We start from the raw sequence: 26,836 nt of genomic DNA, 5'->3' as shown, positions 1-26,836 counted from the left end.
GACTTTAGTCTTTGCAACTTTACAGATCTTCTTTATGCACCAAGAGCTTGTAACACTCCAAAGAGAAAGGAAAAATTTAAATCGCGTCATATGACCCCTTTAAAAACAACTGCGTTTTGGTGTTAAAGTCAACATGGAAGCAAAAATAACCCTAATTACATTTAAGTGCATGTTCCTGGTATATTGTGCATAATTTGCTGCTGTATAATACTCTCAATCATTCGATTCACTCTTGTTTTCAAACCCTTTCTCTTAACCACCTGTCACACTTTCCACGCTCAAGTCATTTTCGACTGACAGTTTTGTCTTGTTCCACTCAAAAATGTCGATTTATGGAAGTAAAGTGGGTTGTGAATGTCATTCCGTGTTGACTTAAACATAAAGTTGGTGAACAGTTAGAGCTCATTAAACAAAACCAGGATGTGGTTGTAGGCCTAACAGCTGTCTCTGACCCTGATGCCTTTAGGTGATGCTGCTGGGAGACTCGGCAGTGGGGAAGACCTGCGTCCTGGTGCGCTTTAAAGATGGTGCCTTTCTGGGAGGCAACTTCATTGCCACAGTGGGGATTGACTTTAGGGTGAGCCAGCAGTGGATGGAGCTGGTTTACTTCTCTTTATACATTGTTTATGTCTACTGATGGAGGTCATATCAAGATGAATCTATTTTTTGTTGAACCGAAATAAGCGTTTGATGTGTTGTAAGTTTCAGAGCTAAAAGTTTTGTTGCCTACTGCTTTAAATGCTCAAGCTCTTTAATGTCAGGTGAATTTGAATTGGCTCTCCATGTTTTTATTATGAAATTTGATCAATACGGTTTGATTTTGCTAAAATTATTGGAACGTTAGTTATGAATGTCCTCTAAATGTTCTGAAACAAGTAATAATGTCTAAAAACGCACAAGACATGGAGTGCATCCATATTAAATGTTTAAAAAAGTTCCATGAACAATGTATAAATAATGCATTTTAGAACTTTTAAACAACATTCAAATGAACATTCTGTTTACATGTTAACCAGTGTTCTGAGAACATTCGTTTGCTGGGTTCTCATAGAATTAGAATGTTTATACAGTGGTTATAAACATCATTACAGTTATCGTCTTTGGTGTGAACAAGCTAGCCTTTACATCGTTTTCTATTTAACTAACAATAGAAGTATGCTTATGATGTCGAGAAAGAGCAGCTTGTCTTTTTATTTATTTATTTTTTAAGTCCATGATTGTTTCGGCCTCATCTTAACAGTTTAAGTAGCACATTTTAGTGCAGATTGTTTTATGAATCACACAAATGTCACAATATAATGCCGCTTTGCCAAGAGGCTGTTGTTGAAGGATGAGACATCACAAACTATATTAGACCCGAAAGCAAACCCGCAGCTCACAGCAAAGTGCTATTGCTCATGTGAAGAGGGTGTTTATTCCACAGACTTAGAGATAATTTACCCAAAATTGAAAATTCTCTCATCGTTTACTTGCCCTGATGTCGTTCCAAGCATGTATTACTTTATTTCTTCTGTGGAACATTTTTGTTGTTGTTGCTTTTTTTTCTTCTTTCCATTCAGAGCACTAGGCACAAAAATGGGTTCGTCACCAGCATCCTTAAAATATTTTTTCTTTAATTCTGAGAGTCAGAAAGAGGGAGCAAATTATTCATCAAAATGTAATATTATAAGTGGACCTCAGAGGCAAAAAACATGATGCTTAGAAAAATATGTTATGACCCTTTAACACTTACATCCAGCATCTAATCAATAAGCCGTTCTGGCACTCCATCATAGAGAGGTTGTGTATGTGTGTGTGTGTATTCACTCTCCATTGGCATTTAACTGCAAATCTCTGTGGTCTTCTGAAGTGGTACTGGTGCAGTCCAGCAGCCTCTCGGACAAATCTGTGAAGCTACTGTGCCACTCAAGATATCTTGGGAGTGTTTGGATATAACAGGCCAATTTTATGCTTTTTCACGTTTCAGTCTGGCTAAATGATTAACCCGTCGCCACGTGACACTTTGGGTCTTGAGCTGCACCTGCCAAGCACTTGGTTGGGGAGAAAAAGAGAAAATATTTGGTTAAAACTCACCTGGGGTGTATTTAAAGTCGACGTGAGATGAAAACTCACCTGTACTATTTTCCAAATGCATGTTAATGTGGTCTTAATGTGAATGATTCATCCATGCATATTTATTTAAAAAAAAAAAATTGACCTTGCAATCTGACATAGTGGACCTTGAGTAATTTAGTCCACTTAAACTCCGTCCCTCCATAATTGACTGCAAGCTGGAATTCGTTTTTTTTTAGTGCAAAGGCCACATCTCAAAATCCAGTCAACAGAATAGAACCCTACCAAGTCTCACATTACGTTTCCTTTTACAATAATCTGTTACACTTTGTCGCAATACGGAAGAAAAGATCTGTTCAGTTTCATCAATACTTTAGAGACCCAGTGAAGTGATGCATATCCTATTAAAACAGAAAGTTTGAGTGCGACCTATCAAAGAGCTCACCGGCCTGTATTTCATCATTTGCTATAGTTACAATTACTACTGACATTGTCATTGTAGAGAGCATTTGATTGGACAAAAATTGGTATATGTCCCTAAATGCAAGATGAGTCATCATCGGGTTTATTTTCTCAAACTGAGAATTTAAAATTTGTCAGAGTCATGTTTTCATTTTTTGGAGCCATCACGGTTGATACGCCAACACACTAAGAGGCCGTTGTCAGTTGGCGTTAAGGGTGCGCATTTTAGTGGAGGAAAATGAAGTTTGTCATGCTCCACTAATAGATTTTTGCCCTCAAGCCAACACAGTCAATTTGGATTCGCAGTGTGTGTTTTTGCAAGAAAGTGAAGGTTAGCATAAAAGACCTTGAAACGGTCAAGATTTGAGTAGAAAGTGCCATGCTTTCAGACAGAAGGTGTCTTTAGGAAGTTCAAAAAACCTTTTAAACCCTCATTCTTTGATCGCCTGCCAACAACGTCTGAAATTAGTCTGAAATGAGTCTGAAATGAAGCATCTTATCTGCTGTGGCTCAGGGAAACAGTGAAGCGTTTCGGTGGTGTTTTTTTTTTTTTTGAATGGCACAGCGGCAGCACTATAGCCTGTGTCTATTTTGGGCTCTTCCTTGTAGCACTTGCTCAGCATGAGGATGTGTGGGAGCCAGAGCAGAGCAAGTCTGATGCCAGAGAAATGGAAAGCCATTACAACAAATTGATGGCTATGCTTGATTTATGCTGGATAGGCAGAGGCGCTGAAAGATGTATGTTTTTCATAAATGGATATCCTTTCCGGTGTCAGAAGGGCCTCGTAACTGAAACAAGGTCGGGTTTCCATTTCTCAAATAATAGGTTGAGACTTGGAGAGATCAAGCAGATTCCTAGTGCAAGTGATAGATGAATATCCTATAGTCATATATCATCGCCACTGCAGGAGTGGAAATTGTAAGGAATGTAACGATTTTGGCTTTGATCCCAGTCTTTTAACATTTCCATTATTGATTCTTTTAGTACTTTCGAGGAAATACCATCAATATTGGTTCATGACTGACACTAATTTAAAGACATAGTTCACCCCAAAAAAAAAGATTGTCATCTCACCTTCATGTCGTTCCAAACGTGGAAGTGAATAGTAACTATTGGAAAAAATAGGAATGCCAAAAATTATTTTTGTTGTTGTTTCCATTTAGCATTATAGAAATTAACTTAACTATGATGACTTCTGCTTATGAGAAACCCAGAAATGTGAAACGGGTCCATTAGCTATTCCATCCGGAGAAGAAAAAAAACCTTTTTGATTTATTTATTTATTTATTTTCGAAAGCAAATGCAAAAATATCAATACTTGAGTATTGTTAAAATTTGGTGTTATAAAACTGAAACGGTTCTGAAAAAGAACCAATTCCCAATCCTAATCAGCACTACAGTTTTTCTCGGTGGATTTAATTTGATCTTCTTGTGCAGCTTTTGTTGGCTTGCCCTTGGACAAACAATGAGACATCTGAGCTCTGCTGAACACACTTCTGTCAAGAAAAAGATTTGTGTTTTCATTCAAGTCAGATATGCAATGGTGTTTGAAGGAACAATGGAGACGTATACCTGCGTTCTTATTGAACCGGTTAATGTTCTCCTCGAATTGCTTTGAGCTCTGCTCTGATTTAATTTATGCAGAACTTCCTAGAAGGAGTAAGCAGCCAAAGTGTGTCTTTGTGATTACGATTACTCTGTAGTCCACCGCATAAGCAGTTTTGTCGTCATTTACTCTCCTGTTGCTGATAATGTGACATAATGAAAAGGTGAAGGGCGCCGTTTCTGTGTAACTGCTGGCAACTACAAATCAAACTACTTTGTGTTTTCTCTGCATGTTAAGCTGAGAAAGGAGAAAGTGGCGATAAAATGACACGCTTCAGCTTTAAACACCTACGTTTTTTTTATCCGTCAGCATTAACTACAGTCGGCCTAAATGGGTGCCTGTATGTAAATGTCTGCGGATGAGAATTAATCATCTCTGAAATTCTCACTTCCATTTGTGTGACTGATGTCTCTGATTGCATTGCCATTTGGTGCATGAAAACATCTGATAAGTCTGGTCTTCTCAGTGCAGAAGGTGCCATTTTTAAAACATTTAATTCACAAAGGAAGTAACGGCTGACGTCAACAGGAAATTAAGCAGGGAGCTGGTCTGTTATTTCATCTGCACTATATAATTAAGTCTATGTGGAGAGCCAGGCCACACAAAAGCAAAATTGCACAGTTAAGAGATCTCACTTTAGTAGTAGCTAAATTGTTTTCCGATTTGGTTGTGTGTGATTTCCTTGAATAACAAACCGTTTACTGTTCATTATTTTGTCTTCCATTTGTGAAAAAGAAAGTGTAATGTGGTTTCCCAAGTACTTTTTTGTGTTTTAATGGGTTTCTTTTTCTTCCTGTTGCTTGTAGAATAAGGTGGTGACTGTGGATAACATGAAAATCAAACTCCAGGTAAGCAAACAAGACAAGCATCACTATTAATTATATTGATTTGAGTACTGTATTGAACTCCTGTCCTGTACTATTTGTCATATGGTCATGAATAATGCCTCAAATCGTGCAACTTGAGCAGACGGCTGCTGTTATGATCAGATGATAAAACGGATTACACACATCCCATAGCTTTAGAGTGAAGGAGGGAGCCAGTATGCATTACAAATTACACGAGTTACGTAATCAGATTACTTTTTTCAAGTAACTAGTAAAGTAACACATTACTTTTAAATTTACAAGAAAATACATGAGTTACTTTTTCAGATAAGTAACACAAGTTACTTTGTTTACCCATTTATTCACTAATGTCTCTCTTGTCTTCATGTTGAGGGAAATTGGGCGCATTGGCACTTTCTTCAGCCTGACGCTTATTTATTTGTTTTGTTGTAAAAGGGCCTTTACAGTTGCCAAAAATATAACTTTTTCCTCATTTGTTATTAAAAATTAATGAGCAAGCCCAGCTCAGGTGACAAAAAGAAACACGCAAGTAACATAATGGATTACTTTCCATAAAAAGTAACTAATTAACACAATTAGTTACTTTTTTTTATGGAGTGACGCAATATTGTAATCCATTACTTTTAAAAGCAACTTTTCCCAACACTGGAGGGAGCCGAGCTGTATCTACAGACCAGAATGTCATAAAGACTATGGAGTGAACTCTTACTTGGAAATTACTGATAACTCCTTAGCAACCACCTAGGAATGCCCTAGCAACCAGCCAGACTGCATGTGGTGGTGTGTTTTGCACAGGCAAGCGTCGTTCACATTTTCTTCACAAAATTCAATTTGGTTGGCCTCCTGCCTGTTCAAAGGTCAGGTTTATTACATCAGGACGAAATCACAAAACAAATTATTCGTAATGGTTTCAGGTTTCTCTCTTTCTATAACGGATTTGGAAAAGTTACACATTTCAGATGTGGTTCATGTTGATACGTAGGGTCAATTCAGGTTAATTGGGAAATGTTTTCCCCCAGTCAAGTGTCCTAAGTGTACCCCTTCATGACATCTATGCTTCACCTGTTAACGCTCCTCTCCTGCAGATGTGGGACACGGCCGGTCAGGAGAGGTTCCGCAGTGTTACTCACGCGTACTACAGAGACGCTCAGGGTAAATATGCCATCTTCATTTTATTACAAGTCTTTTTAAAACGGTAAGTCATGTAGGGCCTTGCATTACCGTGATTTTTACCATAGGTCTCAGGTGTTCTTGGGCGTGCCACAAAGTGACGTAAGCAGGTGAAATCACAAATGTTCAGCCTTAAGTGACTTAATGCTTTTATAAAATAGCGGCAATAACAACATAATAAAAAACATTTGATAATGTTCAAAAATAATTTTACATTTTTTAGATTTTCTTTTATTTTGATTAAATATTGCTTTAAATGTGTAATTTTGCCATCATTAAACCTTATGTAAAAAATCTAATAAAATAAAAATTGGCATCAGCCACTGTGTTCTCTGCTTATTGGTCTTTGAAAAGTTGGTGTTCCTAGTTGCAAAAGTGGAGTACACTGGTAAAATCACTGTAATGTTCTCCCCTGGGTCGTTCCACTCTAATGTTCTCCCCCTAGTTCGTTCCAGGTGTAGAGTAGATCTCAGTTCATCAAGCCATAGTTTGGCAGCAGGAGGGTTAAATAAAATGTTTTAAACCAGTGCTGAATAAATGTACATATTCCACTTTACAGGTTGGTTCGACTCTCCCATTGTCAATACAAGATCTCGACAAAAAATTAACAACTCTTGATGGAAAAAAATGTTAATGTTGTATGACGTTGTCGAAACAATGCCACAATGAAAGTGCAATGTTATAAAAGCTAAAGGCGGTCAATGAAGTAGTAGACTGAAACAGGCAGTGTAAAGTTGGCTCAAGCACATCCCAAAGTCTTTCAATGGGGTTGGGTTCAGGACTCTGTTGTGGCCAGTCTTTCACAATTTGAGCCTGATTAATTTTGGTATTGTCATCCTGGAATATGTGCATGGGTCTTCCAACATGGCAGTTTGAGAAATAAAAATCTACGCACTGCATCAGTTAGGGTTAAAAAATTGCTGACAAACACACAACATGCCAGAAACATTAATCAATGCAATACTGATTCATTCATTTAAATCTTATGTATTTGCCTATTTAAATCCAAATGGCAACATATAAACACACACACATAATATGCACTAAACTGCTGGCCACAAAAGTGAGTACACCCCTAAGTGAAAATGTCCAAATTGGGCCCAATTAACCATTTTCTCTCCCTGGTGTCATGTGATTCATTAGTGTTACAAGGTCTCAGGTGTGAATGGGGAGCAGGTGTGTTAAATTTGGTGTTATCGCTCTCACTCTCTCTACTGGTCATTGGAAGTTCAACATGGCACCTCATGGCAAAGAACTGAGGATCTGAAAAAAAGAATTGTTGCTCTACATAAAGATGGCCTGGCTATTAGAAGATTGCCAAGACCCTGAAACTGTGCTGCAGCACGGTGGCCAAGACCATACAGCGGTTTAACAGGACAGGTTCCACTTAGAACAGGCCTCGCCATGGTCGACCAAAGAAGTTGCCCAATTTGGACATTTTCAGTTAGGGGTGTACTCCCTTTTGTGGCCAGCGGTTTAGACATTAATGGCTGTGTGTTGAGTTATTTTGAGGGGACAGCAAATTTACAGTTATACAAGCTGTACACTCACTACTTTACATTGCAGCAAAGGGTCATTTCTACAGTGTTGTCACATGAAAAGATATAATAAAATATGTACAAAAATGTGAGGGGTGTACTCACTTCTGTGAGATACTGTATATGTATATATGTATGTGTGTGTTTAAATATGTGTATTTAAATATATATATCTATATCTCAGAGGCCATTTACACTAACTCTGCCCACCAATGTGTGATTGGCTAGACATTACAAAAGACAATTATCAAACAACACCTCCAGTGGTGTAGATGGTAAAGTGCATGTCATAGTCTTTTTGACGCAATCGACCCAAGTTCGAATCCGCCTTTTGTCAAACTTTTTTCCTCCCTTTTCAAATCTCATATCGCATCAGAAAGGCATTTATTTTCAATAAAAATGAAGGAAATAATCGAAGAGAAAAGTATTGAGTAGGTTAGGGAGGGCTTTATTGTCCCAATGAGCCGGCGTCCATTTAATAATTTGAATTAAAATTATAGTTTACACTCAAAACGTTATTGCATACTGTTTTATAATGTACTACAATACTGAGGTGTAGCTAATTGCCACTATTTGTGATAAGTTGTATAAATAGCAGAAAATCCTGCTACTTTGAAATAGTGTAAATAGAATATATATATATATATATACACACAGTGGGTACGGAAAGTATTCAGACCCCTTTAAATTTTTCACTCTGGCTAATGAAGCCAGAAAGCCTCCTTGTTACACATTACATGTAATTAATAATATAATAACAATTAATTATACATAATTACATGTAAGTAACCCTAAGACAAACCCTAATCCTAACCATAACCGTATAGTAAGTACATGTAGTTGATCAATATAACTTAGTTCTTAAATGTATAATTACACTGTAACAAGGACATCCTAAAATAAAGTGTAACGAAAAATAAAATCATATTTGTTACATCAGGGTTTGACTGGTCATATGGTATGATACAGTGAAAATATGGTGCTCAAACTCAAAGAGAAAAAAAAACTCGGCCCCACTTTATATTAAGTGGCCTTAACTACTATGTACTTGCACTTAAATTAATCTTTAGTGCACTTATTGTGTAGATGTTTTTACATTGTACTTATACTTTAAAAATGGTTAATTTAGAGCACTTAGGTATTTGCATATCAAATATGATGCAGTAGGCTTTATTGGAATGAGCTTTTATCAGCATTTGTGTCATTATGCAGTTACCACAGAATATTTCAGCTCTTCCCCTAGTGTTTACAGTAATGCATTTACAGTGAAAGTAAACTAGGCCAGCATTCCACGTTATAAAGATCTCATTGATTTACATTACAAGCTGTCAGAATCGCATTTTTCTTGCTGCACCGAATGAGCACCATATTCTCCTATATCATACTATATGAGTTGTAAAATGTATCAAATATGATATAAAACATGAAACACATTTGCAAACTTTTTTTTGTCTAAATGTTTAATAAATTGTTTCATTTAAAAAAAAAAAATTTTTTTTTATTTTTTTAGACTGCCATATATCAGGCTTAACTCCGAATGTTTAATAAAATCACAACAGCTGATAAAAGACAGTGTCTCATCCACTGGACCTCTATTCTCACTCTTATTGGTTAATTAAATAGAGCAGGACATGTACTGTATTTGAGGGTAGTTTTGCTTTAGTTAAGACAATGTCTTCCAAAAACACAAATGCATTGCTGTTTTATATTAATGTGCAATTGTGTTCGTACAGTCAGACATGGCCGCTGAGAGGGTGATCACACACGAAGAAGGGGAGAAGCTGGCTAAGGTATGAGTGTAAATTAATTGAACATGTCCATGCACCTGCTATTACAAATGATCAGTAAACATCGCAGTTTATTTAACTGCAATACTCTGCTTTTTCTTTATTGAAGGAATATGGAGTCCCTTTCATGGAGACCAGTGCCAAGACCGGTGTCAATGTGGAACTCGCTTTCCAAGCCATAGCAAGGTTTGAGGATTTTTTAAAAATATATTATAAACATTTAGTGAATTTTACACGTCACTATTAAACAGTCATAAGTGTCTATCTTTTAATACACTCTATACAGTACAATGAAGCGTAGTTTGTTTTCACAAGTTTATTCAAACCTAAGAGCATCAAGGTTTTTTAAGGCTTTGTCAAACCATCATTCAAAGTTTGCCTTGAACTTCTCTTTCTGGTTATTACACTGAAACTGGTGAATATGTTTTCTCTTTTATTTCCACACAGAGAACTCAAGCACAGAAACATCCAGCAGCCCCACGATCCCAAGTTCAAGATCCATGATTACATTGAGTCACAGAAGCAGAAGTCCAACTGCTGCGGCGGCCTCATGTGACCATCTCCAGACGACAGCTATTCCTACACAAATACGCGTGTGAATGGAACGTGCTTTTTGATGTGTCTGATTCCCCAGACCCCTGTTCGCTTTATAGTCAGGAATATACAGCCAAATACTGCTGAGGTGCATCAGAGTAATACGTTTCTGCTTCATAAGCTGTATTAATCCAGGTGTGTACAGTACCCAGGTGTGTCTGATTATTCCAGGTTTGTGTAATGTGGTTTCCGGGTTTCTTCTCTAATGGTCACAGCCTCTATCTACACACAGTATAAAATATATTAGTATTGAATTACATTATATGCCACGCAAATGTGCTCGGGCCGTGAGCTTGTGTCTGTAGTGTTTTTTTTTTTAAAGTTCTTTACTGTATATTTGAGTGTCTTGCAGAGTCAGAATATTAGCTTATGTTAAGTATTATGTTTACAATCAGTATATATTGACTTGAAAACAATCATAACACAGCTTGACCGAGTCGGGCCTGATTATGAGGTAATATGGGTTTCTTCTTGCTTCGCGTACAAGCATGTCACACTTTCATACCTGTCACACTCACTGTATGACTTAGAGATTGATGTGAAATGTAAATCTGGATTGTATCGTACAGTATTTTGATTTGTCTCATACAAGTGCCATGAGAAAGTCCATTGTAACCACATGTGAGGGTTTTTTCCACCGGTTCATTTGTTTAATATTTAAAGCCACAGGGGGGCGGTATTATACACCGAGAATTACTAATAAATAATAACGAAGTTAACAATTTAATTGCCTTACCTTTGACATTTCAAATATGTGTCCTGTACTTTTGAATAATAAAGTGAGTTGTGAACATCAGGTTAGCTTATTGGTCTCGGTTTGGGACACGAGAAGATGAACAAACTTTATTTGAATGAGTAAATGCTTGTGTTGTACTATTCCGTGTAAGTTGTTTTGCATAAAATCATCTGCCAAATTAATAAATGTTAATGCTATTTGATCTTGGCTAGACATTCGTCTGGACATCTAGTCTAGCCCCGGTTTCCTATACAGCTGATGTGTAGCCCACATTTGCTCCTTCACAGGGCAAGAAAGCCAAAAATCTGGCACAAGTAGGCCTAAGAACATGAATAAGAAAAAAAGAGTAAACTTATGTGTTGATGTTTGTTATGCAACAAAATATTGATTAAAATTGTGATATTATATTTTTTTCAATTCCATTGGAAAATATTTGATAGGAAAATATTCTGCTTACCTTGATTTTTCTTTGTTTTCCACAAGATCTTCACTGACACTGATGTCTCCCTTTTTGTTTTGGCAGGAGGAAATGAAACCATAACTGCAGCTGTCATTTATTTATATAATTTAACATGGCATAAATTAGTTGTCTATATAATAATTTAAACAAATCTGTTTTTTATGCATGATAGGGTAGAGTGGGGTAAAATGCACCCCTACGCTCTAAAAAATGCTGGGTTGTTTCAACCCAACATTGGGTCAAATATGGACTAACCCAACTGTTGGGTTAAATTTTTATATTAAATTTTTAACCCAAAAGTTGGGTTAGTTATCCATATTTCAGCAGTAAGAAAAAAAGTGTTTTAAAGCCTGTTGTTTTGTAGAACAGGGGTTCTCAAACCTCTCGGTGAAGTACCCCCAGCACTGCACGTTTTGTATGTCTTCCTATATCTGACACACCCACTTCAGGTCTTGCAGTCTCCACTAATGAGCTGATGAGTTGAATCAGGTGTGATAGATGAGGGAGACATACAAAATGTGCAGGGCTGGGGGTACTCCAGGACAGGGTTGAGAACCACTGTTGTAGAACATCACAGTTATATATGATATGAGAACAGTAGGGCCTGTAGATAGGGAGCGTGTGTTATTTAAGAGAAATATAATTTATATTTTCAGAATGACAATTTTTTTTCAAACATAGTCTGTGGGGTAAAACGCCCCCAGGGGGCACGGCTTACTTGTTGTAGCTACTTTATTCTGAACGTCAAATCCTTTGTTTTTCCATCAAATGTATTAGTTGGTTCAGTACAAATATTTGAACTTTATATATATAAAAAAATTACCTCAAGTTAGCATCAGTTAGCAAGCCAGTTAGCATCAGCTAACAAAACTTTTCAAATAGGCTATTATAATTTTGTAATTCATAATTATTGATTATGTTTTTTCATTTCAAGCTAAAACTGCCTGTACTCTGATTTTGCTGTAATTGTATAAAGCAAATTGCGCGTCGATTTTTACAAAGCTCATCGGTCTGAAAAGCGAGGTGTGCTGTGATTGGCCAGCTATCCTGTGTGTTGTGATTGGCCGAATACCTCAAGCGTGTGACGGAAATGTTACGCTCCTTACCATATACTGTGATGCCGTGTCCGGCTGGAGCAACGAGACAAAAACATTATAACCCATTATAAAGAGGCATTTGTCGCATCCAGTGGGGACATAATTACGGACTTATACTGTCTTTTTACGTGTTGCGTTGCGTTGCATCGCGCCGCGTAAACATAAAACCATGTCTGCATTTGTGATCGGAGAAATGACAAACAACAAGTGCTACTCTACACTGCTCAAAACTCACGTTTGATTCATCAGTGGCAAACCCTTTAAATGAAAACGTACTTACAGGCTGTGAGTCAGAACAGCCGGCATTATAGTCTACTCTTCCAGGATCAGGAAACAGTCCTCCATAAAATGCGCTGCACACATCTGAATATTTGGGTTGAACTGTTCTGGAACAGTGTTGTAAATACATCTTAACCACTGATTTCTAGTCATGTCCTCTTTTGGAAGACCAAACAAAGTAGTTTTGCTTTCACAATGAAACACACGGCGGGCTAGAGTGAGGAACGGCGTGGCCAGCGGGCTTGCAGCAACCTATGTGACGACCCCGGGATGGACTCCGCGACTCTGGGCTGAAAGCCAATCCGGCGATCCACAGTGCGAAGTTGATGTATTTCCTCAGTGACCAGCACAGATCAGCTCTAGGCATGACGAAGTGGATATTGTCCTCTTTTGGAAGGCCAAACAAAGTAGTTTCATTTTCACAACAAAACACACAGCATCTCGACATGGTGGCAGCAACAATACGGCGAGAATAAAAGTTATGCCTTCTTTCTTTGCGTGAACATTTGGGCGGCGTTATGCAAATCTTCCCACATCGTGACGTAGACATGTGGGGGCGTGTTAGAACGAGCAGTTTTAGATAGGCGTGGCTGACTCTTAACTTTTATAAAGAATATCTCTTTGGATTTGAGACTTTAGTCTTTGCTACTTTACAGATCTTCTTTATGCACCAAGAGCTTGTAACACTCCAAAGAGAAAGGAAAAATTGAAATCGCATCATATGACCCCTTTTTCAAAATAAAGCCACACAATCCTAATAAAATAACTGTAAAAAAACATTTGAGGCTAGTATTCACCGTATTTTCATTTTAAGACCTTTTCATGAGTCCCTTTGATTTATATAAGTAGCAGACTTGGGGGCACGTTACCCCAACCGTGGAGCAAAACGCCCCCTTGGAACAAATTTAATTGTTAGATTAGAAATCTTTATTGTCCACACATGTGGAAATTCATCTTCGGCCCCACAAAAACATATAGGACTACCACAAATACACTTAACTTCACAGTCCAATACAACAGACACACAAAACATACAATACAAGGACGTCTTGCCCCAAGGATTACAGACACATGAGACATAAAAGCAGTATATAGAAATTAGGCTAATAGTACTAAAACCATAAGTAGATAATTAATAAATAAATAACTAAATAATATTAATAAATAGATAACAGCAATTAGTTACATAATATACATAAACCTGATTATAAATCATTTATTTAATAAAGTAATGGCAGATGGTATAAAGGATTTCTTGAAAATATTTATTATTGCTATGGGTACCCTGTATCGTCTGCCTGAAGGAAGTTTTGCAAATTCATGTTGGAGAGGGTGAGTGGAGTCCTGAACTATTTGTGAGGCTTTCCTCCTGGTCTGGTTTGTATACAGTTCCACCAGCTGCCTCTGGGGGTCCAATATGATCTTACTGGCTATATTAATAATCTTTGTGATCTTGCTTTTGCTTCTAGCCCCCAGATTCCCATACCAGCAGGTGATGTTATAGGAAATAATACTTTCCAGCAAACTGGTGTAAACCATCCTCAGGATTCCCTTACTCACATTAAAACTATTTAGTTTCCTCAAAAGAAACAATCTTTGGCTTGCCTTCTTATAGATATAGTCTGTGTGCTCAATAAAATTTAAGATACAATCTAGGATAATCCCTAGATATTTAAAACTATTTACAATCTCAACATGTCGGCCCCCAATTATGATCGGCTGACATGTAGGTTGCCCTTCCCTAGTACTGACAACAAGTTCCTTGGTTTTAAAAGCATTTAGTGACAGAGCACTCTCCTCACACCATGCCACCGGGCGGTCTATATGCTCAAAGTAAGCTCTCTAAATTCCCCTTTCCTCTGGCCATAAGACCAACCATAGCCATGTCATCGGCATACTTAAATAAAGTAAAATTACTTTCACAAATCTGCATTTCATTTATATACATAGAAAACAATGCAGGTGATAACACACAGCCTTGGGGGACTCCAGTGTTCAGAATAACATCATCCGACATGGTACCCTGTACAGAGACTTTTTGAGGATGGTCAGCCAAGAAGTCCTTGATCCATAACACAAGGTGTCCATTGGTATCCAGTTTTAATAGCCGATCTAATAAAATGTCAATCCTGACAGTATTAAAAGCTGAACTAAAATAAATAAATAAAATTCTAGCAAAAGCGCCAGGATGCTGAATGTGCTTGCTAATCACATGCAGCAGAGTTAACGTAGCATCCTCAGTGCCTCTCTGTGCCTTATAAGCAAACTGCAGTTGGTCAGACAAATGGGTATTTGGCAGACGCCCTAACACAACCCTTTCCATGCATTTACATAGAATGCTGGTAAGGGCAATAGGTCTAGTCATTAGGTGATACAGGGTTGCAGTTTTTAGGCACAGGGATAATTGTGGTTCTCTTCCAAGAAAGTGGGACAGTGTGTGTGTCAAGCAAGATCTGAAATAGTCTAGTAAAAACACCTTTAAGTTGGTAAATACACCCTGCTATGGCCCTCCCCATAAGACCATCCGGGCCAGGTGCTTTATGAGGGTATACCCTAGCAAGACAACCAGCTATCTCCTCCTCTGTAAAAGTGATGGCATTCCAGACATGGCTACACACTTGGTCAACCCTAACTGCATGTGTGGTTTTGTCAAACCTACTATAAAACTGATTTAATTCATTCACAAATGAACCAATATTTGTGGGTAGGCAATATTGCTTCTGGGTCTCTCTACCCATCATATCATTTAGACTGCTCCATGCTTCACGAGCATCCCCAGTGACAAACTGTTTCTCCATTTTATCTCTATATTGCTGCCTGGACTTTCTAATAATCGCTCTAAGTTCACGTCTTTTGTCTTTAAAGAGCACCATATTACCTTGAGCAAAAGCAGCCCTTTTTTCACTTAGACATTTCTTCATTTCACGTGAAACCCAAACCTTGTTATTAGGGTATATTTTAACAGTTTTTGTTGGTACAACATTATTCTGACAGAAAATAATGTAAGATGTTATTGTTTCTGTTAACTCATTTGAGCTTACACAGTTATCAAAGAAAATGTCCCAGTTTGTAATTTTTTTTAAAAAAGTTGTAAAGTTTAGTTTAAGTTAAAAATCTAATTGCATGAAATCTCTGGATATTTTTCATACTTGATTTATAATTTATGTCATTGTCACTAAAACTATGATAACTTTTCTGAACACGTTTACCTAATCAATTTATATATATAAAAAAGCAAACCTCCAAATCTGGTCATTCCAGAGGGAGATTTGTATCATTTGTGAAGTGTGCTGAATGCACCAAATGTTGCGCCCCTGTCACATAACCCCTGAGTGTGCTGATGACATTACTGTAAATAACAGAAGTCGAAAGTGCCAAAAAAAGTCTCAGCGATTACAGTTCACTCTGCTTTCTCTTTATGAGAGAGAGGAGGTTCTAGAGGAGTCACTCCTCCATGGGCTGGATTTGGATGCTGATGTGCTGCCGATCAAACAGTCGAAAACTATAACTTTCTGTTCACACTTTATATCAACAACAAATCCCTTCATTTACTGAGGCCGAGCGGGTTAACATGCTTCATCCGTGAGCATCCGACTCTCATTTACCCTTCATTTCTATTTATTTGTCAGATTAAATCAACAGGTGACTTTGCGTGATGCCCAGCCAGACTCTGCGCCCGCGTCTCTGCGTCCTGGAGAAGGGCGAGAACGGATACGGCTTCCATCTGCACGGAGAGAAGGGCAAGAGCGGCCAGTTCATCCGCCTGGTGGAGCCCGACTCCCCCGCCGAGCTGTCCGGTCTGCGCGCAGGCGACAGGCTGGTGTTCGTGAACGGAGAGCGCGTGGAGAGCGACAGCCATCCGCAGGTCGTGGCGAGGATACGCGCCAGCGCCGGGAGCCTGCAGCTCGTAGTGGTGGACGCTGACACCGACCAGCTGCTGCAGAAACACGAGCTGAAGTGCTTGAAGGAGTTTGTCACGGAGGGCATTCCGGTGCCCGAGTGCGGTGATGATGAGCTCGAGATCAGCGACGAGATGATGCGGGACGACACGCCGCCGCCGGTGCCGGAGAGGAACGGGGAAATCTTGGTGGAGAAACTCAGGACCTCCATGAGCTCGGAGACGGTGAGAGACCGGCAGAGCTTCGACTGACGCTCTGATTCCAATGTACCGTTTTAGAAGTCAAATATAACTAGTAATCATTCAGTACTGTTTGTTTAAGTAGGGTTTAGTGTTTTTTTTATAAGTAGCCTACTATGATATTACCATACCATTTATTTATTTTAATCTCTTTATTAAAATGTATATAAACTATAAGAATAAATAACACATCAAAAAAGTACTACGGTAGCCTACTTCTATAGTTCTTAGTTCCTCGGTATTATTCTGTGTAGTTTAATGCATCATGCAAACACATCATTTATGATTATGATAATCATTTACCATGGTATTATTATGTACGTAAAGGATGTAAACCCTTGTGAAGTGTGCTTAATTATATACTTTTAACACTTATACCCCCGGTTTCACAGACGAGGCTTAAGCCTAGTCCCAGACTAAAATATAAGTCTGAGCTGTTTCAACTGAAAGAAACTTGCACTGACTTAAAATATATCAATGCCTTCGTTTTGTCTCAAGATGCACACCGGTAATGTTTTTTTCTAAGGCACGATTATAGAAATTACTTAAATGTCCTATAATTGAACTATGGCCTAATCCTGGCTTAGTCTAAGCCCTGTCTGTGAAACCAGGCTGTAGTGTTTTTCAAATCTTAAAAGTATATATATATATTTTTAAACTATTATAGATAATAGAATATTAATTAGCTAAATAAAGGGCCACTTAAGTGCACTTAAAAAGACACTTTCATGACTGTTTCTTAATTCAGTTAAGTACACTTTTGAAAGTGCACTTAAATCAAAAGTTTCACTCAAAGTACATTGTTAAATCATGCTTTTATATCATTTTGTTGAAGTACACTCATTTTGATGTGTTGCCTTACATAGTTAAGTACAATACTTGATTGTAATTTTAATTGTAGTTGTATTCGGTATTACTTTTAAAGTAAATGTAGCTTAAATGTACTAAATGTCGGCGTAATAACATATATAAGCATAAGACAATTATTAACATAAATTACATTAAAGTATATTATACTATAATGACATTACATATAAAGATGCTGTGCTTAAATGGGTGAAACTTAAGAAGGACTCTAAAGTTCAGCTAATTGCGTTTAATATAAATTTATAGATAATGATTTGCACATTACTCAAGGAGGAAAAAGGCCAGACTCCACAACAGCTGGTCTCCCCATGGTGACAGTCCTGTTTACCGCCTAAACCCCCTTTTCATTCTCATGTCATCTGCATAACCAAATTACCCACAATGCCCTTCTGGCATTGTGCTCTCAGTGTGTGGATGTGTTCTGCACCTGTAGTGATTACCTGTGTGGCAAATACACTAGTCTAAACAGTCTGTGAGGGCAGGTATGTATGAGGGCCGCCAGGAAAGAATGTCTTCTCTGAGGGTCACATTGACAATTTTGGGGTCGGCCTGAAAGAAAAGTAGGGTTGTGATACATCAGAGCGAATATGTTAAACTATACGGTACTTTAAATAATATAAGCCTCCACTATAGTTACAGTATGTTGACAAACTCTACTTTTTGTACTATATTTTTCTATAGCTGATGATAAAAATATTCCATATATTTTCTTAAAAAACATGATTGTTACTCCTCGACTGTCAACTGCCTCTCAGAACACCTTAGTAAATGCTTATCAAACGTTGCCTCTCTACACTCTCAGAGAAAAAAGTTACAAAAGCTGCCACTGGGGTTGTAGTTTTGAATACGGTACAGCATTGTACCACATTTATCCCTAAAGAGTGAATATTAGTACCTTACAAGTACATATTATTACCTAAAGTGTGCATGTTAGTACACTTTTTGGTACCCAGAAAAAAACTACTTATTACAAAAATCATATACTTTAAAAGAATATACTTAAGTAGGAACTAATTGTAATGATTTGGGCACTTAATTGTATTTTAATTGCAAAAAATGTATTACAATTTATATTTATAGTAAATGCAATTACTTCAACCCAAGTGCTTTTTTTGACCCACTTAAGTGGGACTTAAGTACATCTTCATGGCCTGGTTTCACAGACAGAGCTTAGGTTAAACTGGGATTAGACAATAGTTCAATTAGGACATTTAAGTCGTTTTTATAAACATGCTTTAGAAAAAAACAATACTGGTGTGCATCTTGAGACAAGCACTGACATATTTTAAGATCAATTAGTGCAAGTTTCTTTCAGTTGAAACAGCTCAGACTTACATTTTAGTCTGGGATTAGGCCTAAGCCTTATTTGTGAACCTGGGGGTATGTAAAGTCTGGTTGATTTATTCAAGTGGGCAGAATTGTCAGATCATGTTGTGTTGTGATTTATTTATAGATTTCAGAGTGGAGGTTAAAATGTGTCTAAAAAGCAGCAGAACTATGCATCAGGGCAGGTTACACCCCTCACAGACTGATTCGTCTACACAATGTCCACCCATCCTCAAAGTGCCGCCCAGGGCAGAGCGCCAGGCTGACGGCCCTGTGGTGGAGCGTGTGAGTTGTGCTGTGGTTTAGGGTGGATGAAGGCGGGTGGTGTTCCGCATTGTTTCTGACAGTGGAAAGCAGGTGTGGTCCACAGGAAGTCCAGCTCTTCCTGCGCTTGAGCCCAACAGAGAGGAAATGCTGCTGCAGCGCTGTCTGTAAGAGTGAGAATGCTGGGATGGGAGGACGACTCTGCGGTGGTGTTTTATGTGCTTAATTGTAATTTTTCATCCTGTTTTCACTCTTACCATTGCTTATATTTGCTGTTTGTCATATGAACAAATGGAAAAGTATGATGTTGCATGGACAGTCCCTCACAGCCTCGTTTTTGTTTGTTAAACTAAATATGACGCCTACCCTGACTTAGGTTTATTGTACCAACTAGGAAAGTGAAATTGTTTCCCCTTATGATTAAGTGTGTGATTGCAAACCTGCCTATGTTGAAATCTGTTTTTTTTTTCCATTGTAAGGTTCTCTTGGCTAAATATAATCAATGGCACATTAAACACAAATAGTAGTTTGAATCACTGTCCGAAAAACTATAAAAAGACCCAACTTGCTGAACGGAGCGGAAGGGTGTTATTTTCCTGGATGACAATGCACTGTACGTGTGCCGTGTGAGAACAGTGAGGGGCGGCTCATAATCAGGTGACCTCATCCTGTGCGCTGTCCACTTCCATCACATTCGGGACAAAGGGAAAACATCCTTCTGTCTGAGTCTATTTCTCTGTCCAGCAGCACACCCCAGCAGACAGGACTGGAGCCCTTTCCTTATGAAACCCTGATAAAAATGAAGTGCACTTAGTTGTGTTGAATGTGCACTTAGGTTCATTCCCAGTCGTAACTGACAAGTCTACCTTATTTATTTATTTATTTCAGATGTATATGTTTATTTAAAGGGGTCATATGATGCGATTTCAAGTTTTCCTTTCTCTTTGGAGTGTTACAAGCTGTTCGTGAATAGATAAGATCCTTAAAGTTGCAAAGACTAAAGTCTTAAACCCAAAGAGATATTCTTTATAAAAGTTAAGACTGGTCCACGCCCTCCTAAAACGGCTCGTTTAAACACGTGTGTGGGGACATGTCTACGTCACGATGTGGGAAGATTTGCATAATGCTGGCCAAATGTTCACGCAAAGAAAGACGGCGTAACTTTATTGTTGCTGCTGCCTCCGCCGCAATGTTGTGAAGACACTGTTTCGTTGTGAAAGCAAAACTACTTCGTTTGGTCTTCCAAAAGAGGACACGACTAGAAATCAGTAGTTACGTTGTATTTACAACACTGTTCCAGAACAGTTCAACCCAAATATTCAGATGCGTGCAGCGCATTTTATTACAGTATGTGGACAATTATGTGTTTTTTTAACCTTAAAGCGCATAAACACATTTCATTACACCAAATACACCGAATAATGTTCTTTTTAGCAACATCATATGACCCCTTTAAAAAGTATTTATTTATTCATTTATTTCATCTTCCACTTACTGTTGCATGGCTGATTGTTTGTCTGTTTGCCTGTTGTTGTTCTGTATGTTTAAAAGACAAGAAAATGGCAATAGAAATTTGATTAAAAATAATTAAATAAACTGTACTTGTAGATCTTGTAAAATAATGGATAAAAAGCCACTTAAGTGTTCTTAAAAGGAAAACACTTTCATGACTTTTTGACACTTGCGTACCCTTTTAAGAACTTTAAAGTACCTTTCAAATTCCTATGTTTTAATGATCTTTTGTAATGTAATAAAGACACATACACTTATTTTGATGTGTTGACTAACATTAAAGCTCATGTAAAGTACCTGATTATAATTTTAAATGTAGTTATTCGATATTACACTTTCAGTTGATATATTTTAAATGCACTGAATTGCATCAATATTTTAATTACAAATATATGTGATATACAAATTTATATATAATAGAAATTATATTTTAGTTTACCATAAATGCTTGTTTGTACATTCGTCAGTACGTTTAATCATATGATAACCATAAGACGACAGAAGTAATTATGAAATTATGGTAACACTTTGTAGGGACTAATTCTCACTATTAACTAGTTGCTTATTAGCATGCCTATTACTAACATATTGTCTGTTTATTAGTACTTATTCTGCATGACCATATTCTACATCCCTAATCCTACCCAACACCTAAATTTAACAACTACCTTACTAACTATTAATAAACAGCATATTAGGAGTTTACTGAGGCAAAAGTCAGAATTGGACCTTAAAATAAAATGGGACCCTTTTTTTAAAAAAATCCATTCACCTGTGATGTTATTTTGGTGGTCTGACAGTGGTTTGTAAAGCAGAATTCTATACAAAGTTCAAATGAGTCACTAACTATTAATAAGCAGCAAATTAGGAGTTTATTGAGGCAAAAGTCATAGTTGACGGTTTGTTAATGGCGAGAATTGGACCTTAAAAAAAAGTGCAACTGAAATTACATGAAGCTGTACATAAGTCCTACTTAGGGTTGCTCAAAAAAATTATTTTATTTAATATAAATTTATACAATAATACATTTTTATTTTATTGTGTTCTTGTTACATGTACTTACTATTATAATAACAATAAATGATGCATAATTACATGCAAGTAACCCTAAGCCAAACCCTCATCCTAATCCTAACCATATAGTAAGTACATGTAGTTAATTGATGTTACTCAGTACTTAAATGTATAATTACACTGTAGCAAGGATACCTTAAAATAAAGTGAAACCTTATTTTTATTTGTATATAACATGCAATTAAGTGTCTGAAAACATTACATTAAGTTCACATTTAAGTAAATTCTTTAAAGTATATTATTTCCAAATAAGTACCCTTTTTTAAGTATGCTAAAGTGTTCTTTTTAAACAAAGGAAAGGTTCTCAGCTGAATGACAGTTACATGAAAATTAGGCATTAAGTGCTCTTTTTTATGTCTTATGCAATATAATTGTCGTCATTTGGATTTGGTCAAGGACAATTGCATAACACAGACAATATGTTAACACTGTGTCTTAAGAACTAGTCTGACCAGTTAGCAGTTAGTCATGGGATAAGAGTCTTACTTTTCGTATTCAAATTAGACCGGTCTACCGTTTTATGTAACTGACTTTAAAAAGTAAAAAAAAAAAAACGGATGACCTGTAAGACTATACTAAGCAGTTTATGTAACCTGCCTCAGGTTTTAACAAGGCCTTCTCCGATTCTGCTCCTTAAGATACTATATAAGATGATATCCTTTAAGATGAAGGGCACAGACATTCAGACGCCAAACGTCCTGCATTCCAGTGGCATACGTTTGTGTTTCATTGTGCTGATGTTGTGTTGTGTCTGTCCTGCAGGACTTGAAGACCCAGCTCAGACCCCGGCTATGTGTCATTGAGAAAGGCCCCAATGGCTTCGGCTTTAACTTGCACAGTGAGAAGTCCAGATCCGGCCAGTTCATCAGAGCTATAGATGACGACTCGCCAGCACAGAGATCCGGCCTGAGGCCCAAAGACAGGATAATACAGGTAAGATCGTTGCCATGCACTTTGGAATTTCATTATTAGGATACACATGGTGCTTTCTTTAGACTTTGGCCAAAATCAATTATTTTTGGAGCGGTTACATAACATTTGGTGAGAAAACTCTTTGGTGTTACAATAAAACATGAAAGATTTATACTTTTCCAAGTATAGCATTATTATGACTTGGAAACACTGTTCCTGGAAGGGAAATTTGTACATTGTAGCATTTTTGTCAGCGTATCCTGTTTCGGAACAGAGAAGCAGAGACTCATGGGAGAGACAAGGGCGAGAACCTCATGATATTTGAGAGAGGAGATCCTTTATACAGGAAGACATGAGCAAACAGAAGCAGAGCATCACTCAATAATCATACTACTGCTACATTTCAGATTTTGTGTATTGTGTTCAGTACATCATATCAGTTATAAGTCTGGAGACACACTCGGCTAGATTTATGTTTTCAGGACTCCAGACTGTGACTAAATAGAAAAAATGTGACTGGTTTTCTGCACTGATACAACTTTAGGTTTGCCCAACTCTTTCTGATTAAGCGCTGCCATGAAAAACACTTAGTCACAGTGTAATGAACAGGGCAGTGATGACCAAGTGCAACATGACGTGACCCATTTGAACTTTGTATAGAATTCAGCTTTACAAACCACTGTCAGACCACCAAAATAACACCACAGGTGAATGGGATAAAAAAAAATGGGTCACACTTTATTTTAAGGTCCAAATCTCGCCATTAACATATCATTAACTATGACTTTTGCCTCTGTAAACTCCTAATTTGCTGCATATTAATAGTTAGTAATGTAGTTGTTAAGTTTAGGTATTGGGTAGGATTAGGGATGTAGAATAAGGTCATGTAGAATATGTGCTTTATATGTACTAATAAACAGACAATATTTTAATAATAAGCATGCTAATAAGCAACAAGTTAATAGTGATAATTGGTCCCTATACTAAAGTGTTACCAAAAAATGTAACTAATATATGTATATATAATATATTCCTTCCCCAGTTGATTAATCACAGTACATTAAAACAACTGAGATGTTACAGTATGTTTAAATATGGAAACGATGCATTATCTAATTAAATGCACTATTTCATGCATCATTTTCCAGAACAGAAATCTAAACATTGGATAAAGGAAGGTTTAAAATTCTTGTTTCATTTTGGATGTCTATTTTTATTACTCTATAAATCATAAAATACTGTCAAAAAAACAAAACTCTTTAGGAATATAATATTATATAAATTACACAAATAATATTTGAACAAGCCCCTCTGTAAAAACCTTCAGAATATAGAATTGTTTTGTTACCAAAAAATGTAACTAATATATGTATATATAATATATTCCTTCCCCAGTTGATTAATCACAGTACATTAAGACAACTGTTTTGTATTACAACATTTCTGAGATGTTACAGTATGTTTAAATATGGAAATGATGCATTATCTAATTAAATGCACTATTTCATGCATCATTTTCCAGAACAGAAATCTAAACATTGGATAAAGGAAGGTTTAAAATTCTTGTTTCATTTTGGATGTCTATTTTTATTACTCTATAAATCATAAAATACTGTCAAAAAAACAAAACTCTTTAGGAATATAATATTATATAAATTACACAAATAATATTTGAACAAGCCCCTCTGTAAAAACCTTCAGAATATAGAATTGTTTTAGTTTGTTTGTTTGTTTTTGTGGTGTATTTAAGTGGCGATTTCCGTCTCTGTGCAGGAGAAGGAAAAAAAAACACATTTTGAGAAAATGGCTTTTAAAGATATGCGTCAGTATTGAAATCTACAGACGCAAATAGATAATGTGTATTAAAAATGTCTATTTTTAGATGTTATCGTTCCACTAGTCTGAAAGAAGACTAAGTTATTAAAGCAAAATAGCCCAAAATCTAAAAAACTGACTAGTGCATGGACATGAAAAAGCTGTGGTTTTGTATGCAGTGTCTTACCTTAAGTTACGGTAATAAAAATGTCCCTAAATATGATATGGTCAAGCAGTATACATGATATTTTTGTTATGCAACTGCCTGACCAACACAACTATGTTGTAAAACTGTTTTGTGTCAACACACAATTAATGCTGAGTCACTTATATTTTAGACACAGCATTGTCAATATTTCTCTATTTTTGCAAACGATAATAGTTCCAAACAAATTCACAGCAGAACTGCTGTTTGTCTCCGGGCAGCACACAATGGTGTTTTGTTCCTGAATCAATTCAAATGCGTAAAACTTTTGTAGACAGAGTAAATAATACCGAAAAGAAACCACGAGTAAGTGTATATTTCTGTAAGGTTTTCTCTGTCCTGTTCTTGTGCGAGTTGTAATTCTTGAGTTTGGCCACTTCATCCGGAGCGAGAGCCACAGAAGGGCCACCAGTGAACAAGTGAAGGGAGGGAAGGAAGCAGAGGGAGGAGAGTGATGGAGGGGGTCTTTGTTGTCCCAGAGGGGCCTCCAGGCCTCCTACTGTGAGCTGGGCTCTTTGTGTTGGACAGGCTGCTATTGTTCCTGCTGAGCGCACATTGTCCGTTTCCTCTCCGGGCCTGAGCTCCACTAACAGACACACCCTCATTCCACATATAGACTGTTCCCAGAGCACATAAAGCTATCTGAAAATGCCAGCGCTGTCCTTTCTTCTGCTTAAAGTGTAGTTTAGTCATGAAAAGGTAGCATGTTTATCACACACTCTAATATCATTCACAAGCCATATTATTTTCGCTGTTGCGTGAAACACAAAATGAGATGCTGTCAAACTTTAAAAAGGAGCAAAATGATCCATAATCGTACTAAAAAATGAGTCTGGTCTGTCCTTCTTGAAGTTTGACAGCATGAATCACTGCATTCCTTGTGTTTGAAAGAGGAAATAAAACATGAGGTCAGAAAAACTGAAGAGTGAATGATGGCATTTCCATTTCTGGGGGAACTTTTCCTTTAAATGCCACCTGAAGTGAAAAGTACATTGACTTCTCGCTCTTATTCATTTATTTATGTTTAATAAATCAGTGTTTATGAATATTTCATGTTGTTAAATTTTAAATAATAAATATTTTAAGTCATAATTTTTGTCAGATTTGCCCTTAACATTCCTCTCTGTTCAGTTCACAGAAAAGTCTGTTGTGTTTTTTTTTTGTGAATGTGTAATACTTCAATGTTCAAAGACACAGGATATCCTTTTCTCGGACAGCAGGAAAGGAGACTGATAATATTGAAAAATGAATCCTTGCTTTGATAAACAATTTCTTTGTTGGAACAATGAAGATGTAAATAATGCATCTAAAAACAGATGTCACGGTAATGGCAAAAAATTACAGTTTGATTAAAATAATGAAATCTCAATTGCAGACTATTTTCAGAGTTGCATACTACTCATACTACAATACTACTCCTGCTATTTATGCAGTATGTTGTATTAGGGGTGGGCGATATGACCAAAATCTTATAACAAAATGTGAGTAATTGTATTTCAAGGTAATGATATATATCACAATATAGTTAGTTTTGCTAAAAATAAGGTCTTTTTGATATAAAATTTTTTGATATCATTGAAATTTCAAAATTCTTGTCACCAGTGTCAATATCACAAAAAAACGTCTCAGGTTACTTATGTAACTATGGTTCCCTGAGTAGGGAACGAGACACTGCGTCCTCTAGGGGTCGCTATGGGGAACGCCTCGTCGTGACCCGTGTCTGAAGCATACATTCAAAAAACACCAACAACATGTTGGCCGGGGACAGCCCATGATGTCACTACCGGTGCTACTATTGTATAAATAGGCGCTGGGAGAACACGTCATTCACTTATTCATTTATTTATGTTTAATAAATCAGTGTTTATGAATATTTCATGTTGTTAAATTTTAAATAATAAATATTTTAAGTCACAATTTTTGTCAGATTTGCCCTTAACATTCCTCTCTGTTCAGTTCACAGAAAAGTCTGTTGTGTTTTTTTTTGTGAATGTGTAATACTTCAATGTTCAAAGACACAGGATATCCTTTTCTCGGACAGCAGGAAAGGAGACTGATAATATTGAAAAATGAATCCTTGCTTTGATAAACAA

General features: G+C 37.0%; 2 protein-coding genes across 2 annotated transcripts in view; both read left to right on the top strand.

Annotated features, from left to right (window-relative positions):
- The first annotated feature begins 457 nt into the window (after positions 1-457).
- Positions 458-11,141, top strand: LOC107548693 (ras-related protein Rab-37-like). The gene is made up of 7 exons (XM_016229481.1): positions 458-577; positions 4,928-4,969; positions 6,055-6,121; positions 6,208-6,241; positions 9,389-9,467; positions 9,574-9,650; positions 9,912-11,141. The coding sequence occupies exons 1-7, from the start codon at positions 470-472 to the stop codon at positions 10,018-10,020; spliced, it is 516 nt and encodes a 171-aa protein (XP_016084967.1). The 5' UTR covers positions 458-469; the 3' UTR covers positions 10,021-11,141.
- Positions 11,142-16,050: 4,909 nt separating this feature from the next.
- LOC107548720 (Na(+)/H(+) exchange regulatory cofactor NHE-RF1-like) overlaps positions 16,051-26,836 on the top strand; it is a 31,365-nt gene continuing 20,579 nt past the window's right edge. Inside the window, exons 1-2 of the mRNA XM_016229519.1 lie at positions 16,051-16,753; positions 22,574-22,744. Coding sequence (XP_016085005.1) covers positions 16,286-16,753; positions 22,574-22,744 — 639 coding nt within the window. The 5' untranslated portion in view covers positions 16,051-16,285. The remainder of the gene's footprint in view (positions 16,754-22,573; positions 22,745-26,836) is intronic.

The sequence above is a fragment of the Sinocyclocheilus grahami genome, unplaced genomic scaffold (genome assembly GCF_001515645.1).
Source record: "Sinocyclocheilus grahami isolate Dianchi unplaced genomic scaffold, SAMN03320097.WGS_v1.1 scaffold353.1, whole genome shotgun sequence".
Lineage (NCBI taxonomy): Eukaryota > Metazoa > Chordata > Actinopteri > Cypriniformes > Cyprinidae > Sinocyclocheilus > Sinocyclocheilus grahami.
The sequence above is the reverse complement of the archived record's forward strand: the minus strand, read 5'-3'. Positions and strand labels throughout refer to the sequence as shown.

What these genes read in the sequence shown, in the direction of transcription:
- LOC107548693 (XM_016229481.1), top strand. Translation starts at nt 470, where the DNA reads ATGCTGCTGGGAGACTCGGCAGTGGGGAAGACCTGCGTCCTGGTGCGC. An exon ending in GTACTACAGAGACGCTCAGG is followed by an intron (nt 6,122 to 6,207) that starts GTAAATATGCCA and finishes TTTTTACCATAG; the next exon opens with GTCTCAGGTGTTCTTGGGCG. An exon ending in GCTTTCCAAGCCATAGCAAG is followed by an intron (nt 9,651 to 9,911) that starts GTTTGAGGATTT and finishes ATTTCCACACAG; the next exon opens with AGAACTCAAGCACAGAAACA.